The sequence below is a fragment of the Canis aureus genome, chromosome X, assembly GCF_053574225.1.
Source record: "Canis aureus isolate CA01 chromosome X, VMU_Caureus_v.1.0, whole genome shotgun sequence".
NCBI classification, from domain to species: Eukaryota; Metazoa; Chordata; class Mammalia; order Carnivora; family Canidae; genus Canis; species Canis aureus.
In genome coordinates, this window is record NC_135649.1 from 67440378 (window position 1) to 67460513 (window position 20136).

General features: G+C 43.3%; 1 protein-coding gene across 4 annotated transcripts in view; it reads left to right on the plus strand.

Moving 5' to 3' along the window:
- LOC144309217 (doublesex- and mab-3-related transcription factor C2-like) overlaps window positions 1-9117 on the plus strand; it is a 33416-nt gene extending 24299 nt beyond the window's left edge. For 3 of the 4 annotated variants that reach the window (XM_077890434.1, XM_077890436.1, XM_077890433.1), the window contains exons 2-6: window positions 1266-1484; window positions 1586-1743; window positions 2421-2557; window positions 3721-3865; window positions 4842-9117. In XM_077890434.1, the coding sequence (XP_077746560.1) occupies window positions 1270-1484; window positions 1586-1743; window positions 2421-2557; window positions 3721-3865; window positions 4842-4954 (768 nt within the window). In that variant the 5' untranslated portion in view covers window positions 1266-1269 and the 3' untranslated portion in view covers window positions 4955-9117. Of the gene's footprint in view, window positions 1-29; window positions 436-1265; window positions 1485-1585; window positions 1744-2420; window positions 2558-3720; window positions 3866-4841 lie in introns of those variants that run through there. The other variant, XM_077890437.1, reaches the window with a different exon arrangement.
- The last annotated feature ends 11019 nt before the right edge of the window (window positions 9118-20136 follow it).

The following is a 20136-nucleotide window of genomic DNA, read 5'->3' on the forward strand; positions in this document are numbered from 1 at the left end:
TCAGCTGGCATTAGGAATCGGACCCTCGACCCTTCGACCCTCGTTCTCCACACACCTTCTTTCACCCCTCCGTCCTTTCCTCTATTCCTCCCTCCCTCCTGCTTGGGATGACCAACTGTGTCTCTTCTCCTCCACCTCAGTGGGGTACCTCCGCCAGCTCCTGATATACCTCGCACTCTGCCCCACCCCCCGCCGCCCCCCTCACCAACCAACAACCACCAAATGCCTGTGGGAGGAAACCCTTGCCTCAGCCCCCTGACCCCTGGCCTCTGGAACCTGAGGTGGAGCTCATGTCCCTGCCTTTGATTCTGATGTGGTAGTGGCAGCGAATGATTGGGCTGCCTGAGATGCGGTGGTGCACCCCATGTGTGAGGGACCAGGAGGTGGACCATTGAAGTGTGAAGAGGAAAGAGGAGTGTGAAAGATTGCTGAGAGGTTGTTCAGGGAATACGTGGGTTTGCATGAAAGCAAAGAGGGTGTGTTGGCGGAAGAAAGCAATTAGTGCAGTGAGGAGTTGGCTGTTGACTAGATCAGGGTCTGGCATTGGATAGGGGGCTCAACGAGGATCTGGTCACTAAACACTGGAAGGGATGAATAAAAATAATTATTGAAAGAGGGGCTTGGGATCCAGCATCATAATATAATTTCGTGGTGCGCAAAGGGGGTGTCAGCTTAAAGGGGGTGTGTGTGAGAAAATAATTAAGATTACGGTAGGGTGCAAGAAGAGAGTCCGAATGAGGTGTGAGAGGAAAGTTGAATGTAGGACATACATGAGACTAATAATAGAATTCAGGGGGGAGGGGGGAAAGGGGGGCTAGGGCTAGAATCATGAGTAGGGAGTGAATGAATGCAGGAGGTCAGGAAGACAATTGCGGAGGTGGAGACCAGGAAAAATAGTGCAGTATGGCTGAGTACAGGATGATACACGGGAAGGGGAGGGCAGTAATTGTTGAAGGGGGCACAAGAGTGCATGAGTATGCCTGAACATGGGGTCTATGTGGAGTGAAGGAAAGCAACGAGAATAATGATTGGATTGAAAGTTTACAGGAACCATGCCAAGAGTTTCTTGGAATGAGACTGTGTGTGAGTGGGGCTTCCTGGGAAGGAGGCTCTGTGAGCAAGAAGGGTGGATGGGATCTGATTTCAGCGGTGAGCTGGGTGAAGGAGAAAGCCAGGCACCTCAGGTGGGGTTTTCAAAGGGCAGAGGAAGTACGTTGAGGGTAAGGGGATCATGTAGCCATCCTGACCTCCGCTCCTGGCCCTAGAACCATGGATCCCAATGAGATGCCTGCTGTGCCCTGCTGCCCCTCAGACTCCCCCACTGGTCTTGAGACCGGAGCCCCATGGGGGATTGAACTTGGCCCCAAAAGAGCTGTAAGTCGCTGTGTCCACTGCTACAACCACGGCTTCACTGAGCAAATCAAGGACCAGGAGCACTTCTGCCCCTTCCAGGCCTGCGATTGTCACAAGTGTGCCTTTTTCTCGTGAGTATGGTGTCTGACAAAGGGTGTGTGTGTGTGGGTGGGGGGGTGCGTGGGCCTCCTCTAAATGTGACTGACTGTAGGCCTGCAATTCCCCACTTTAGGGAGCACCGCAGTGTCTTGCCTGCTGAGAGTGCCTTGAACAAGGAGCAGGGGGCACACCTAAAGAGGCATCTGGCTCAAGGACTGACAAGGAGTGGGGCCTCCCTTCCCAAAGCTCACGGCCATGTCACAAAGTTGACCATTCATGCAGGAGTCATCAGTGAGTGTCTCTGGCCAGGGAGAACATCTGAGTTTGGGGTTAGGGATCATTGAGCAGTTCTGTCACCAGTCCTACTACCCAATTTTGATGTCGCCTTGGCAAGTTACTCCTCGGTCCTTTAGCTGTCCCACCTATAAAACTTCATCAATATTAGTTACCAAGTGTGGGTGCGAAGGAGAGAATGGGGGGTGGGGTGGTCTAAATGGTCCATCTAAATGAGATGAGACCTCAGACTGGGGGTGAGGAAGAGTGGGGTGGGGTCAGGGGGAAAGGCTCACCTAAAGTGTCCCCAGCTTCCCACAGCTGGGAAGGAGAACCTCATGTCCCAGCTTGAGGCCCACCGCTGTGCAGCCCCCGGGGAGGTAAGGAGAGTCTGGGGCCTGTGGGGGAGGTTCCCATCTCACCCACTGCCCAGACTCTTCTCTGTGTCCTGAAGACAGGGGTTCCCTCCCTAACCCTACTGCAGCTTGCCGTGTGACCTTGGGAAAATACCATTTCTGCTCTCTGGGCCTCGGTTCCTCAGGTGGAAAATAAAGAGTGGGAACTGGCTGGTCTTCCAGGTCTTCTCAGCCCTGACATTCTGGGCTCCTATCCTCATCCCAGAACATACCCATACATATGTCCTCTCCGTGGCCGGCCTGGTGCCTGACTCCACCCTGTGCTCTCTGCTCCTGCAGGCAAGCACCCAAGGAGCTCTGCTGACTGGTCAGGCCCCAAAACCTTTGTCTCCATCTTGGACTCCAGCAGCCTTGAGGATGCAACTAACAATTTCTGTTTCGAGGAAGACCCACAGGATCCCTGCCCTGCGCAGCCTGTGAGTAAAGTGAGAAGGGACATGGAGCTAGTTGTATATTATGTTATTGTGTGCCCAGCCTTTGTGCTTGATGTTGTGGGAGAGAGAAGGAAGGAGTGGAGGAGGCAGCCAATGAGGAGGAGAAGGAGGGGGAGGAGAGGAGCAGGACAAGAAGTGGCAGGGGGAGGAGGAGGGGCGTGTGGAGATGGCAGCATATCGGACTAGCGGGCACGGGCAGGGCTCTCCCAGCCTTGCCATTGCCTATTCGTGAGGCTTATGACAAGTGACATTACACTTCCCAGCCTCCGTTTCCCTAGCGGTGTACTGATAGGGACAATATCCTACACCTATAGCACTGACAAGAGGACTAAGCCAAGGCGTGCCACCATAGCAGGACTTCAACTAATGGAGGCTATTATTCCACATGAAACACATTGATGGGATAGAAGGTCCTGCTGAAAGGAGGGCCACGATGGTGAGGGTCACAAGGCCCGGGGTGGGGAGTCCAGAGGTCATTAGAGAAAGCTTCCTGCCCATTAGATGAGCCAAGCTGGTCCTTCAAGTTCCATGGGGATTGGGGAATATGGAGGTGAGAACCAGTCCCTGCACAAGGGACAGCGATCACATCCCTCCAGGTGCCTTGCACATTAAAACACAGACACCTGTGATTTCCCATAATCGTCACTGTGGCCCTGGGAGTTTTGGAAATGCTGGCAGGAATTAGTGTTCCAGGAGAGATACAGAAGAAGGACATAGAAAGGGAAGGAAAACAGACCAAACAGGGGAAAGGACTTGTGCGAGCCACAACGACTAATAGCCAGCAGGCATTCAGACTCCCACATCCAGATATTGCAAAGTCCTGGCCCTGTCTCTCTCTACTGGTAGTATATGTCTGCCTGCCAGAGGGTTTAATCCTCTGGCCTCTCTTCTTGTTTCTAGATGCTCAACCCTGGTCCTCCAGCCCTGTGCCATCCTTGGCCCTGTCCTACTGCAGCCACAGATTCTGGGAAAATAGCGGGGTCCACAACCCTGGCAGGGGCCAAGCTTAGTGAATGGGAAGAGCAGATGGCCTTGGGGTGGGGGTGGGGCCTTGAGCAGAATCCGGGACTGAAGGGGCACTTGCCACATGAGGTGGGGAGGCGTGGGTTTTCGCTTCCCATTCTCTCACACCCTTTCCCTGGCAGGCTCCTGAAGCCTCTGACCAGGACTTGGTTTCTGCCTCAGAGTGGCAGCGGAAGCTGGAAGCAGCCGAGGCTCTGCTGATTCTGAGAGACTCTACCCAGGAGTCTTCTGGCTCCATCTTCCTGCTACAGCCCTGCGTGGCAGCAGGTAGCCCGGTCCTTGAAAGGAGAACGTGGAGTGGTGGGGATGGTTGGGAAATGGGAGGGCATTGTGGTAAGCAGGGCCTAACTGGGAGGTCAGAGTTGGTGGGTTGAACCTCCTTGGGCCCAGGCACCCAAGCTCCTCAGTCTGATGCTGGAGATGGCAGTTGATGGTTGCTCACTCAGTCGAGCTCCGTGCTCAACAGCAAATGCCCCTAGCACCCTAGCATCAAGAAACAAGGAAACCGAGACCCCGTGAGTGGCAGGGACTTGCCCTGGGGCATGCAGCCTATCAAGTGGAACACCCAGGTCCCCTCACTCCCAGCCCAGAGCTTTCTATCCACACCCCTACAGTTCTGCTGTGGTGGGCAGGATATGCATAGGTGATGAGAGCCTAGGCTGGAGGGTGATCTGCTCTCTGATTCCAGTCTCCATGTGGAGCCTGGATGCCTTTACACTTCCCTTGTGTTTTGTGGCTAAATTTCATTGATGAGCCTGGAGAGGAAGGAACAGAGGAAGTCTGAGGAGAGGTAGATGCCTGAGAAGGCTGAGAGGGAAGGATGGTCATTCCTAGACGAAAATGTTGGATGGGGTATGGTGCACGAGTGAAGCAGCAACCTGAGTGAAGGAGGAACTGCTGGAACAGAAGGGGGCGAAGCCGGAGAGGCTGCCAATCACAGAGGTCTGGAATGCCAGGCTTAGGGGCTAGACCAGAAACTGTGCGTGGTGAGGAGGCAGGGAATGTGTGAACTAGGGAGGAGTATATTCAAAGATATTGGGCTCAACAGAAAGAAATGTGGTGGCTCTGATGGAGGGACTGGAGGAGGCAAGACCTGAGATGAGCAAATCAGCGAGGAAGAGTTCTGTGCTGTAGTCTGTAAGTCCAGGTGACAAAGCCTAGATTGGGTGGAACAAAAAAGAGGAGGGAGCCAGGAGAGGAAATGGATCTGACCTGGCTCTGATGCCTTCCTTTCTATCTGCAGCTCCTGCTGGAGATACAGGACTCCAGCCTCCTAGCCCCTCTCTGAGACCCAGGCCAGCCACCACTATTTCTCTGCCTATTGGACATCTGGGGTGCATCTCCCTCTTGAGCTAGAAGCCCAGAAGAGAAGGCCTCACTAGAGTACTGCTTATTTATGCATTTGCAAAGTGTTTAATGTCCAGTATGCTTAACATGTTTTTTTTTTTTTTAACCTGCAGGTTCTTTTACAGGCTTTTTCAGGCCCTTTTTATTATAGGGGGCAATTTTTGGCTGAGGGTGGATATTCTTGTACCGCCATCCCTTACTGCCTTGGATTCTGGGGCCTTTTTGTGCGACTGAAGCTGATCATTCTCTCAATAGGGTTCTCTGAAAGGTCATACATTCATATGCCAGAGTTTTCATTTGACTTGTGACCGCAAACATAGCTGTGCACTCATGTACGTATCCATGCTTGTCAAAATACAAGGACGTTTTCATTTTGTATCTAGGTTTATGTGTGTGAACAAATAGTAAACCCTTGTTGTTGTAAGGCAGTGAGATATAGGTGTTGTTTGTTACCACAGTATAACGTAGACCATCCTGACTCTGGTGGACTTGTTCAATTTGCTTTCCAAAGTGAGAATCCCCCTACTCAATAACTGGGATTTCGTAACACGACTAGAGAAGAAAATGGTAGTGGGGAAAAGAAAAAGGCGTTAAGGGTTTTTACTCATTGAGCAAGTAAGTGCCTACCCTCTGCCTGGCACAGACTGTTTCCAGCTGTCCATAGGGCCCCAAATTGAGTTGTCTGCAGGGTCAAGCAGGTCTTATAAATGAGTGGAACAGCCCAGATAGGCTCTGGTCAACTGACAGTGCATTTTCTACCTAAGGGGCCAGGTGGCACCTGGCTCTAGCCGATTGTTGCCATGCAGGAATGTAGACTCTGCATTGCCACATCTCCTGATTTTTCAAGAGAAAAAATCCAGAATTCCAGATATCTACGTAAAATATCTCAATTTTAAAATGTTGGCTCTGGTTTCCTCTTTAAGACCTCTACATGAGCCAAGGAAAACATCCATTCAGGCCAACTATGACCAAGCGAATGCCAGGCTGATTCTAGTCCAATGTGTATTTTACAGTGGGGGACACTGAAGCCAACCAGGGCCAGAAGAATCAAAGAGGGGAGGTGAATTAGACCCAGAGCCTATTTTTGAAGGACCCATGAAATATGAGGAAGAATCAATATCATTTCTTGATTTTGTGCCCCCTGTATGCTGAAGACATATAGCCTCACAGCAGGTCTCTGAGCTAGGCATTATTACCCCCCACTTGCACAAGTGTTTTGGGGGAAATTTTTAGCCAAAGATGGGTGGGAGAGGACTCCCTTCTCTTTACCAGGCCCTGAATTAGCTAATAATTTACATTCTAAAAAGTTATCTATCTATCTATCTATCTATCTCTATATATCTAAACCATTGAATGAAAGGTTCAAAGTTTGAAGAGGCAGACATCCAGTCAGAAGAGTCTCAAAAATAGTCTCTTTGTTTTGTACTCAAGGTAACAACATGTAGTAGTGGATCCGATCTTACCTCCACTTGTTTCTCAGTCCTCTGCTGATGTTCCAAACAAAGGAAGAGCTGGCGACCCTGCCCCAAAGGCAGAAAGCTCAATTGGATATGCCCCGTCGCTATTTCCCATTGTGTTTTCTCCCTCCTTCCTTGCCTCCCTCATATTTACCCAAGATGACTGATGGTGATGACAACTTATGCTTTCAGGCCTTGAGAAGTCAGGCTTCTAATCAGCCTTATCTAATCCCAGCTAAACATGCAAAGCCACTTGGCACATAGGGGAAGACTGACATCCATCTCAAGCTTTCCTCCCTTCCCTGATTTGCCCCTTAAAGCAGTGACCCGAAACCCCTCTTCTCCCAGATATTAGATAAACAAGCCCACATAATCACAGAGGAAGGAAGCTGTGTCACGTGGAAAAGGACTAAAGCCCTGTTGTGCAACTGCATCCTAGGTGCGCCACAGTCTCACAGCTGAATTGGTAAAAGGGAAATTCTATTTGGGGTTAAAGGATGTGGCATGAGAAGAGGGAGGAAAAGAGAAATAAAGTGATGGAGACTGGGAGAAGGAGTGAGCCCCTTTGTCCTGTACCCTTTCATTTTTCTGAGTCCCGCCTGTCCTTCTATGCAGAACCTTTTAGGCCTGATACTGATGCTTCAGCCCCCCTGCCACTCCACTTCCCCACACCCCATAAATGCATGCACACAAGCGCACTTGTGTGGGTACACTGCTTTTTATGCCTTTTTAAAAAGCCTCTTCACGGTGGCAAATTATGGGCATCTTAGGACTTTGTCATAAATGAGGAAATATCCATCTATTTTGTCATGTACTCCTCCAGTTCACAGATTCAAAACATCACTTTGTAGAATAAATAGTGTGAGTTAGGCCTCGACTCTCATGTGTTCTACAACGGCATTGTTTGGATCTGAGGATATCCACCACATGAGAGTATCTGCAGAGTGGATCAATTTCAACCAGGGGTATGCCTGTAAGTGTTTAACAACAGGCTCTCTGGGGGAGGGGGTGGCTTGAGGGGAAATGCCCTTTGTTGTAGCATTTGCCAATTTCAAGCTACTGACACCAGGTCAATTAGTGCAGAGTTGGGAAGGGATGCATTTTCAGGTACAATACATGGGCAGGTACAACAAATGGGCATAACCTGAAGAACATAGGTAACAGGAAAGTGTAGGAAAAATAATTAAAAATTGATGAGTTTTTTTTTTTTTGTTTCCAGTATAATGCATGTCTTGTAATTGATACTTTATATAATTTAGTCTTTAAAACAGCTGTGTTCAACAGCTGGCTTGCAGAACTCCTGAAAAATTAAGTTGGCTCTTATGTTCCAGTATGAGTCCCGTCCAGTATTCTGCCACTTTCAGTCCTTGCCCAGAAAGGCACCTCTTCAATAGTAGGTCACGTGAACCCTGCAGGGCCATCAAGGCCTGACACCACTGGTTTCTGGCCAAGAAGAGCTTAACATGTAGGGAAAGTATTAATTATTAATGAAAAAATGGAATGATCTGGAACAAATATTGAGCACAATGAATTGTCAGAAGTATTTGTGGGTGAACATGTGTTTTCAGAGACAGCCAACATTGGGTAGAAGTGGGAAGTGGGGACACCAGGATAAGCAAAACCCATGCAGCAGCATATTCAACAGATTCTTTGAAGTCTGAAGGAATGGAGCAACTGGTACTTCCCAGCCATCAGATTTGTATCTCTCATCAGAGAGAGAGACATTCAATATACTCTCTCCTCCTTAGATAAGTGCTGCATCCTCTATATAAACTCTTTCACTTTGCCCTTTTTAAAATTTTATTTAAATTCAATTAATTAACATATAATGTAATATTGGTTTCAGAGGTAGAGGTCGGTGATTCCTCAGTCTTATCTAATACCCAGTGCTCATTACATCATGTGCCCTCCTTAATGTTCATCACCCAGTTACTCTGTCCTCCCAACCCTCTCCCCTCCACTTTGCCTTTTTTCACTTAAAAACATAGCCTTCATTGTTATGTATAGGCACCATGTTATACAGCAGATCTCTAGAACATACTCATTTTGAATAACCGTAATTTTATATCCATTAAACAACTCTCCATATTCCCCTTCCCTCCTCTCCTGGCAACCACCATTCTATTGTCTATTTCCATAAGTTTGACTGTATTCGATGTTTTTCTTAAGAGGTATTGTCCATTTAAGAATATGTTAAGAGGGTAAATCTCATGTTAAGTTTTCTTATCACAAGAAAGCAGAAACAAAACAAAATAATGAAGGGACACAGAAGGACTCCTAGAGGTGATGGGTATGTTTATTACCTTGATCATGGAGATGGTTACCTGGATGTGTGCATATACCCAAACTCGTGAAATTGTATACATTACTATGTGCAGGGTTGTTGTTTTTTTTTTTTTTTGTACAAATTATACCTCAGTAAATCTGAAAAAAAAAACAACAACACCCAGTATCCATGAGACCACTCCATAGTGCAATGTAGAGACATCTCCCACTCCTTGCAACAGTTATAGAGTATGCCACTGTGTGAAGGTACCATAATTTAGTCAGCTAGTCTTCTATTGATGCACACTTTGGTTGTTTCTATTCTGGCTGTTATGAATACAGCCACAATGAATAAAATTGTGACATAATCTTTAGCAATATTTATCAATATATCTTTGAAATTGATCCCTAGATGCACTATTGCTGAATAAAGGGTGAAAATACATGTAATCTTGCTCATTATTGTCACGCTCCCTTTCATAAAGGTTGTGGCATAGCAACCAACAGCCAAAGCAATCTTCAATGAGGAGAACAAAGCAGGAGATACCACAGTTCCTTATTTCAAAATAGATTACAGGGATCCCTGGGTGGCGCAGCGGTTTGGCGCCTGCCTTTGGCCCAGGGCGCGATCCTGGAAACCCAGGATCGAATCCCACATCGGGCTCCCTGCATGGAGCCTGCTTCTCCCTCTGCATATGTCTCTGCCTCTCTCTCTCTCTGTGTGACTATCATGAATAAATAAATAAAATCTTTAAAAAAATAGATTACAAAACTATAGTAATCAAAACAATATGGCACTGGCCTAAACACAGACACCTAGACCAAGGGGACAGATATGGGAGCCTGGATATAAATCCATGCATCTATAGTCAGCTAATATATCAGCTAAGAATATCTTGTCAAATATATCTCTTGACAAGAGTCAAGAACACTCAAGAAGAAAAGGCAGTCTCCCCAACAAATGGTGCTGGGAAAAGTGGAATTTCACATGGAAAAGAATGAAATTGGACCCCTATTTTGCCCCATCTACAAAAATTAACTCAAAATGGAATAAAAACTTAAATATAAGACCTGAAGCCATAAAACTCCTGGAAGAGAACACAGGGAAAAGTCTCCTTGATATTAGCCTTGGCTATGATTTTATGGATGTGACGCCCAAAGCCCAAGCAACAAAAGCAACAATGAACAAGTGGGACTACATCAAAATAAAAAGCTTCTGCTCCCAAACGTAATTAGAGTGAAAAAGCCAAGACAGAAACAATATGTACTCTATAATTCATAATCGTTAAGACTGTCAAAGTCAGTATATGGTAGTGGAAGTTGGAATAATGGCTCCTCAGGCAGGGGGCTCTACGAAGTTCTACTTCTAAATGTGTTTGTGGATGCATGGGTGTATCACTTTGTGGATTCAGGTACACATTTTGATTTGTGTAGTTTGTGGATATATGTTACTAAGATGTACTTAAAACTTAGGAAATAAACGAATTGAAAAGACAAAAGCAAAGGAATAACGGACAGTTAGGATGCATGGATATAAATCATTTGGTATTTTAATATACAGAAAATCATTGCCTTCTAATTGTTTCATATTCCGTAGACACACTAAAAACTCCATGGGGACAAAATCTGTACCTCATTCGTTTTTACATCTCCCGAATGTCCACAATAGTATAAGTCAGAGTAGTTATCCTATATATACATAACGACAATTTTTGAATGTTCTATTAATAGAATTCTCTACAATGAATATAACAAATGAGTGAGTTTCTACAATAAAAAATGATAAAGAGCTTCTGCACAACAAAATGAATGATCAACAGAATGAAAAGGCAACCTACAGAATGTGAGAAAATATTTGCACAATCACATATCTGATAAGGAGTTTACATCAAAAAAAAAAAAAAAACAGAAGGAACTCAATAGTAGAAAAGCAAATGATCCAAATAAAAAATGGACGAAGGACCTGAATAGGCATTTTTCATTATTACTTTTAACCATAATCCTATTGTGGTCAGAGGCCATCCTCTGTATGATTCAATTCCTGTGACATTTGTGGAGTCTGATTATGGCCCAATATCTGATCAGTTTTTCTATACGTTAAGTGTGTGTGGGGGGGTGGGGTGTGTGTGTGTGTGTTTGAACTGGATGTGCATCCTGCATTTTGTGGGGGTGGTGTTTTACAAAGGCCCATCATTTCACATTTGCTAATCATGTTGTTTAAGTCCTCTATACTCTCACTGATTTTGTTTTTTTGTTTTTTGTTTTTTGTTTTTTTTTTTGTCTCTTACATCAGTTACTGAGAGAGGTGTCGATAAACCGACCACAATGATTGCAGATTTGTGGACTTCTCTTTGAAGTTCTGTCAATTTGTACATTGTATAGTTTTGACTATGCTTTTCATTGTATACCAGCTTCAATTATCTAACTTCCTGGTAAATTATGTCATTTCAAACTGTCTCCTTTTTTTTCTATAATAATGCATTTTGCCTTAAAGTCCTTTTTGGTCAATATCAGTAGAGCTAAACCCATGTGGTATGTCTATTGTTTTGCATCCTTTTAATTGCAAACTTTCTGCATATGCTTAGGTTGTAAAGTGTGTCTCCTGTGAGGTACACATAATTTGATTTCCTTTTTATTGTCCAGTCTGATTGTGTTTTCTTTTTTGACTGCCTTTTACATTTCGTGTATTAACTGTCTCATTTTTCTATTTTCCATTTATTCCAGCTCTTCCTGTTTCCACCCGTCACTGTCCTATCCTTGCTTTCTTTTGGATTGATTATTGTTTTGATTTGACATTTCACTTTTCTTGCTTATTTGTCTGTTATCGTGAACACTCTCTCTAAAAAGTGGTCCCCCTAAAAATTACAACATGCCTCCTCAACTTATGAAAGTCTGACCTTCATACTTTTATCACCCTCTTGGACAATACAAGATCTTAGAACATTTCGTCTTGATTTATTTCCCTCCCTAATTTCATGGCATCTTACAGCATCCTTTCAATTAATACTTAAAGCCTCCGTATTATGCTGAGTGAAGTAAGTCAGTCGGAGAAGGACAAACATTATATGTTCTCATTCATTTGGGGAATATAAATAATAGTGAAAGGGAATATAAGGGAAGGGAGAAGAAATGTGTGGGAAATATCAGAAAGGGAGACAGAACGTAAAGACTGCTAACTCTGGGAAACGAACTAGGGGTGGTGGAAGGGGAGGAGGGCGGGGGGTGAGAGTGAATGGGTGACGGGCACTGGGGGTTATTCTGTATGTTAGTAAATTGAACACCAATAAAAAATAAATTAAAAAAAATACTTAAAGCCTCCAACGACATTATGGTTATAGTTTTACACAGTCATATCTATTTGGAGTTACTATAATATTTATTGTTTTCTTCACTCTTCTTGCATCTCAAATTCCATTCAGTTTCATTTTCCTTCTACCTTTCAAATTTTATGTCATGTGAAGATGGTTTCTCATTGTTTTGTTTGGTATTTCCCTCATTACCAGTTGGGGGTGAATGTACTTTCATACTTTCTGGCTGTGTGTATGGCCTCATCTGTGAATTTCCTTCTATGGATTGCTTCTGTGAATTACCGGATACCAAAACTGAGGATCATGGGAGTGTGACAGAATAAATTTAAGTGTCAGCAGAAAATGTCGGGGTGGTTGTGGAACCAGACTGTGTTCTCTTTCCTCCAGGTGTGGTTGAGCTAATACAAGTATAGATCTAGGGATCTGTGGGTCTGGGATAAGGGGGTGGACAGGTGGTCATGGGACCCTGGGTCCTGAATGGTGATGATGCAGCCACATGATCAAGGTGAAGGGGTCTAGATGGGGCTGTAACATGGAAGGCATAGCGATGAGGGAGCTTGCTGAGGGCAGCCTGGTGGAATCTGACAGCTGTTGGGGTAAGTGAAGAAGGCAGCCAACTGTCTGGTAAGTTCCCTGTCTCTGTGCTCCTGGCCTATCAGGGCCCTCAGCAAAAGAAGGGAAACAGTTTACAGATGAAGCAGAGCCTGCCGACTCAGTTTCCCAGATCAACAAATTCTGTCACTAGGCCGACTGAACTTGTGTGCCTCCTTCCAGTTGCCATGATTGGATGGTATTGATTTCTCCATCAGAGGCCCATGATGCGTAGTTGTCACTCTTCTTATGATATTTGCAATTGTTGGTGATCATTGACTAGACCTGTGAAATTCTTTAGAAATTTTGTAGTTCTCATATTCTACAATCATTTTATCTTTTGATCATCCTGAAGGAGAGTTCGATAAAGCAAATGCCCACTCTTCTATGTTATTTATCAGTTATCAAAATTATGGGTTTACTCCCTAGCATTCCTCATTGGGGTACAATTATTTTTGTAACGGTGTGCCTATTACATAGATGTGTTTCGGGTCATTAGAGTTATTATCTTTATCAATGCTTGTCTTTGACTAGGTGGATATATCCTTTCGACATGGTCCTGATAGTTTTGGGTGGATTTATTCCTACTGGTATAACAAAGTGTTCCAGGCTCATCTTGTGCTTTTCTTCTCCCGGGCCTGGAATCGATCATCTCCCCAAATTTCCTTGGCTACTTTCAGTGGGAAATGATATTGGGATATCATAGTCTGGGCAGTACTTGTGTTCATTGCTACTGGGCTGGCCATTGTTTCTAGGCCTTTTGCATTGGATTCCGGCTTCCATCACCCACCTGAGGTTCTCCTTGCTGTGATGAACACTTTGGACCCACCCTCCTCTCCACTTTGCACGTCTTACCCCTCAGAGGGGAGATGTGCTCCCTTTGCCAGCCCTGGTCCCACAGTGAGGGACCATGCAGTGTCTTGCTGCAATTACCTTTGTTCCGCCACATTAGGAAGAGATGCTTCCCCTGTTCCTTAACTTGGGCAAGTCTCTTCCCTTCCAGGCCTCTGTTTCCACACCTGGAAAACAAAGAAAGTGGAATTCTATGTCTCTGAGACCCTATCCTTTTATCCAGCTGCTGTTAAGGTAATCCCAGTTTCCTGAACAATAAAAGTATCACTGTCTTGTTCGGAGCGTGGAGAACCCTGGGAACTAAGAAGCTTGGCAGAGGAAATGGCGATCTTTGTGGACGACTTCCCCTCAGAGCTGAAGGGCAAAGAGTCTCTATACTGGGAGGTCCTCGGTATCCCCAGAGGGCTCTGGAGAGGGGCTCTTTAGGAAAGGCTTCTCAGGCTTCAGCATCCCAACCCCTCCTGACCCTGCCCCCTCCCTGACCTGGTTGGAGGTAGGGAGACCTCCAACCAACCCTTAAGAAAGATGGATTCTAAAGGTGTATCTAGAAAGCACAGACACGCCTTAGTCCTTATCTGGGGAGAGGTTGCTCTTTTGGCCTTTTACAGCAGGAAAATGGAGCCTTTGGCTTCCAAATACTGACTCCTCCTCAGACTCAGCCAATACAGCTCTGACCCCAGCAGAGGTGTCCTATACTGGTAAACTCACCAGGACAAGGGCCACTGGAAAAGGAGTCAGCTGATCAGGTTTTAAACCATAGCTTTAACCCTTCACTATCCTTGTAACCTTGGGCTGGGTACCTAGCTCTCCTGATCTTATTTATAATCATTTTGAGAAGTAGTCATGGCATTGCTTATGGACCAATGTACAGGCAGAGGTCCAGTACTGACCCCTGGTTATTTTATCCTCTTTAACACCAGGATCCCGTGCCTCAAATGTGAAGGCCAGTCCTGACACTGGGAAATATTATTATTTTGCATCTTTGTATGTTGTGTATCCCTTGACTAATTTTGGTAGATATAGTTGATTTTTGCAACTTTTGTGTTTTAACTTCCATACTGGCTTTCTGAGTGTTTAATCTACTACCTTTGCTATATGCTTGCTTTTATCTTTATTTTTCATAATTTTCTTACTGCTGGTGATAGCTTTCTCTTTCCACTTGAAGAAGTCCCTTTAACATTTTTTGTAAGGCTGGTCTAGTGATGGTGAGCTCCTTTATCTTTTGTCTGGTAAACTCTTCATCTCCTCCTCAATTCTGAATGCTATCTTTGCCGAGCAGAGCATTCTTCATTGTAGGTTTTGTCCTTTCAGCCCTTTGAGCGTATCATGCCACTCTCTCGTGGCCTGCAAAGTTTCTGCTGAAAGATCAGCTGATATCCCTACGGAGTTTCCCCTTGTTTGTAACTGTTTTCTCTTGCTGCTTTAAAAGGTTTCCATTCTCATTACGTTTTGCCATTTTAATTACTATGCATCTTGGTGTGGACCTCCTTGGGTTCATCTTGTAACACAACATTTTGTTGATTAAAAATATATACATCCCAAACAACAATGCACATTTTTCAAGAACACATACAAAGAAAACTGAACAGGTAACTTCTGAGACCGTTACACATCAACCAGAGGAGAATGATAGTATGAGTAAAAGGGAATCGTTGAATGAATAAAATAGAGAACTTAGAAGATCAAAGGCAATAATGTGCTACTAACCCAGGAGTTTGTTTGCTTTAATCTTCAGCTTTTGGAGGTGGGGAATCAAGCAAACAAGACAAAATCAAAATAATGAATTGTGCTTCTTCCTCCAGCAACGGTGGATTAGGCAATTCAGAATATCCCTCCCACTGAGACACTATAGAAAATTGGTACCCACCATGACTCTAGATGGCTCAAATAGCTATCCAGGTGGTGAAAAGTTACCAAGCCAAGGTCCTAGAGAACATCTAAGCAGAAAGCTATGAGACTGATATTAGATATTAGGTGTTTAACAAATTGAGAATAAAAAGCTGAGTGCTGAACAGTGCTTTTTACAGCCTCATGAGGCTTGGATGGCAAAATAAAAAAGTCCAGAGCCCGCCAAGGGTAATGGTCTTGGTGAGGGACACTGACAAAGGCTGCACTCTAGGTATAACAGTGAAAAGGAAACAAATTCAAAGAATGTGGACCAGCACTGGGGAATCTCAGGAGTCCATAAAAATCTTAATCTCTAACATCAGATTTATATAATTGCAGAATGCTAATGTCCAAAGTTCCTGGAAGCAGCAACAGATAATCATCTGTGGAAGTATTTAAAATAAACCAAAGAGCAGCCCGGGTGGCTCAGCGGTTTAGCGCCGCCTTCAGCCCAGGGCGCGATCCTGGAGAACCAGGATAGAGTCCCATGTCAGGCTCCCTGCATGGAGCCTGCTTCTCCCTCTGCCTTGTGTCTCTGCCCCCCTCCTCTCTCTCTGTGTCTCATGAATAAATAAGCAACATCTTTAAAAAAATAAATAAAATCAACCACAACTTGAAATGATATTTATGAATGATTCTTTAAAAAGAAAATATCAGATACACACTGCAAGAAATATATGAAGAGATGAAGAATGAATGAAAATGAGAAAAATGACAGGCCATAGATCCACAAAGCTCTTGATATTGGAATTTTTTGGTGCACACCTAAAATACACACATGCAAACACACACACACACACACACACACACACACAAGTTATGCTTACTATGTCCAAGGATATAAAAGGAAAGAATGACAATACTGACAGAATATTAATGCATAAACATGACACAAAAATTTTGAAAAAGAACCAGCTATAATTTTGGAACCATAAAATGTATTAACTGATATTAATTCTGAGGTGTTTTACAACACCAACAACAATTCTCTGATTCTCCAGACACAAGCTGGATGCTCCACAATTAAATTAAATTCTGACACTACTACCCTGAGTTAGTGCAGACTTCATGGGTCAAGGGTTCAATCCTCAAAGACTGCCTCCAACTTCCAATGCCAGTCAAAAGTCTCAGGCCTCCCAAACTGCCCTTCCTAATGTTGGTGGGCTTGATCTAATCAGCCTGCATAGAGCACAATGGCTGACCTTCCTCTGTGGGACATTATCCTTTTCCCATCTTTGGACTCAAACCAAACTATCAGCATTTCCCAAGTCTTGAGCCTTGATTAATTTATTATAAGTGGCTTACACAATCATGGATTCTGACACATCCCAATATCTGCCAGTTGAGTCAGCAATCTGGTGTAGTTACAGTGCAAAGACCAACAGGCTCAAGATTTGATGTCCCACAGAGGAAGGTCAGCCATTGTGTTCCATGCAGGCTGATTAGATCAAGCCCACCAACATTAGGAAGGGCAGTCTGCTTTACTCAGCCTGTTGCCTTAAATGTGAATCTCATCCAAAATCACTCTTGCAGAAATACCTGGAGTAATGTTTGGCCAAACATATGGGCATGCCATGGCCCAATCAAGTTAACACATAAAATTAACCACCACCTCAAGTGTGCACAGGAAATATCTTAGGAAGAATATCCACCTTGCTTGTAAGGGGGAAAAAGAGTACATTACAAGGAGTTTTCACAAGAGTATACAGCAAGGGCACTCCTTAATCCCCATCACCTATTTAACCCATCCCCTCACCCACTTCCCTTCTGGTAACCGTCAGTTTGTTCTCTATAGTTAAGAGTCTGTTTCTTGGTTTGCCTCCCTCTCTCTTTTTTTCCCCCTTTGCTCGTTTGTTTTGTTTCCTAAATTCCACATATAAGTGGAATCATATGGTATTTATTTGTCTTTCTCTGATTGATTGATTTCACTTGGCATAATACTCTCTAGCTCCATCCATGTCATTGCAAATAGCAAGATTTCACTCTTTTTTATGGATGAGTAATATTCCATTGTGTGTGTGTATACATACATATATATCATATATATCATCTTCTTTTTCCATTAATCAGATACTTGGGCTGTTTCCATATTTTGGCTATTGTAGATAATGCTGCTATAAACATCGAGGTGCATGTACCCCTTGGAATTAGAATTCCAAATTCACATTTTCAATGTGATCTGTCATCATTGCCCTTAGTGCAGTTTATGGTCCAGTATGATTCCTATGTGTGGGCTTTATGAGGAAAGAGAGACTTGTACTTACAGTGTAGAATTATTTTTGGTCATTGTGAGCAAAGCTTAAAAAGGTTTAAGAAATCAATATTCTTCTTACAATTTCCCAAAGAAAAAGTAATTTATAACTATAGAAAATGTGAGAGATGCTCTCCAACCCTTCCCGAATTTCCATGTTTCCATCTGGAATTACAGTGGTTCTGACAGGTCTCCCTTCATATATTTAATATTGGGGATCTGCTGGCTATGAGTTTTCTTCACTTTTTTGTCTGGAAAAAAAGTTTTTTGGGATAAAATATATATCACATAGAATTTACCATGTAAACAACTTTTAAGTGTAGAGTTCTATACCCGTTAAACAATAATTTCCTATTTCCCCCTCACTCTTGCACCTGGCATTCACCATTCTACTCTCTGTGTCTATGAATTTGACTCCAAGTAATTCATATAAGCGGATTCATAAAATATTTGTCCTTTTTGGCTGGCTTATTTTACTTAATATTTTCAAGTTTTATCCACATTGCAGTATGTATCAGAATTTCATTCCTCTTTTGAGGCCAAATAATATTCAATTGTATGTAAATACATTTCGTTTATCCATTTATTTGTCATTGGACACTTGAGTTGTTTCCACCTTTTCGACTATTATGAATAACACTTCTTTGAACATGACTGCATAAATATATGTCTCTTTACCTTCAGTTCTTTTGGGTATATACCCAGCAGTAGAATATGCTTTATGTTTAACTTTTTCAGCGACTGCCATACTGCCTACCATGGTGGTTGTACCATTTTACATTCCCATCAACAATTCACAAGGGTCCCGGTTTCTCCATATTCTTTCCAAGGCTTATTTCTTTTTTGAATATAATAGCAAATTCTAATGGGTGTGAAGTGGTGTCTCATTGTGATTTTCATTTGCATTTTCCTGATGACTAGTGATTTTGTGCATCTTTTCACGTGCTTATTGGGCATGTGTATATCTTCCCTAGAAAAATGTCTATTCAAATATCTTTTGCCCATTTTTGAATTGGGCTGTTTATTTTTTTGGTTGAAGAGTTGTAGGTGTTCTTTCTGTGTTCTGGACATCAATCCCTTATCAGGTATATGGTTTGCAAATATTTTCTCCGTCCCTCTCCCCACCCATGGGTTGGCTTTCCGCTCTATTGATAGTGTCCTTTGATGCACAAAAAGGAACATATTTTTATTTCAGTTCACTTTTTAGGATTTTTGCTTTTTAGAAAGATTGATTGATTGATTGATTGATTTTTATTTAGAATAACACTAGGCAGGAAAAAAAATTCCAGGACAAGTCAAGAAACAGAGAGACAGAGAGGCAGAGAAACAGAAGTTATGGTTAAAAAGGAAAAAGCTTTATATGTTAGTACCTTTAAAGGCTTTCCCCCACTCTTTACTTTTTGAATATAAGGCTGGCATTTTTATTTTACTCTGGACCCCACAAGTTATGTAACCAGCCACTTTTAACAACCCTTCCAGTGATTCTGATGTAAGGCCAGGATTGAGAGCAACTGGAGCAAATGACCTTTTTATTTTTTAATTTTGTTTAGTGACTTTTTTATTTGAGTATAGTTCATACACAATGTTACATCAGTTTCAGGTGTACAACATAGTGATTCAACTTCTCTATGCGTTATGTTGCACTCCCCACAAGTGTAGCTACCGTTTGTCACCATATGATGCTGTTACAATATCATTGAGTATATTCCCTATGTTGTGCCTTTTATTCCCATGACTTATTTAGGCAAGCATTTCCTTTTAGACCCTTAACAATATTTACCCGTTTTCCTTGATTTCCGTATTTCCTATTGAGGAGTTGGCTATAGGTCTACTTGTTGTTTCTTTGAAGGGGATGTATCTTTTCTCTTTGACCACTTTTCAGGTTTCTCTTTGTCTCTGATTTCATGTAGCCCTGTTATGATATGTTTATTCATGGCTCTCTTATCCTACTGAGGCTCACAGACCTTCTTAAATCTATGGCTTGATATTTTTGGTCAGTATTGGAAAATTCTCCTCCATTATTTCAAACACTGCTTCTCTCTCTCCTTCCCTTAAAGATACAGATAAATACGACCTTCTACTTGAATCCCCTACCCTCTCTTCTCCATGTTACTTCCTTTGTGTCTCCAAACTTTATTCCAGATATTGTATTTTAGCCATTGTACTTTACCTATTGTTTGTATTTCTAATGTACAGTATATGTAAATCTCTTTTTTACATTTTAATCTTCTATTCAACCTATCTTTTGATTTATGTGACATAATAAGAAATATATAGTTGGTCTTTGTCCCTAGTTCCTGACACAGAGCACCTAAATCCCTTGGAATTTCCTGGGTGACAGGAGCACTTTATGTTCCAATATGACAATTCTTGGCTTGGCAAGCCCCTAGATGGTAGCTTCAGAATAGAAACTGGTTTCCAGAAAGATCGAACCTTGATAAGAAGCCTGGAAATTTCATTTCCATACCCCTCCAACCTCAGAAGAAGGGGCAACAGCTGGAGATTGGGTTAATAATCAATCATGCCTATGTGATGAAACCTCCATAAAACCCCCTAAACAATGGAGTGCAGAAAGCTTCT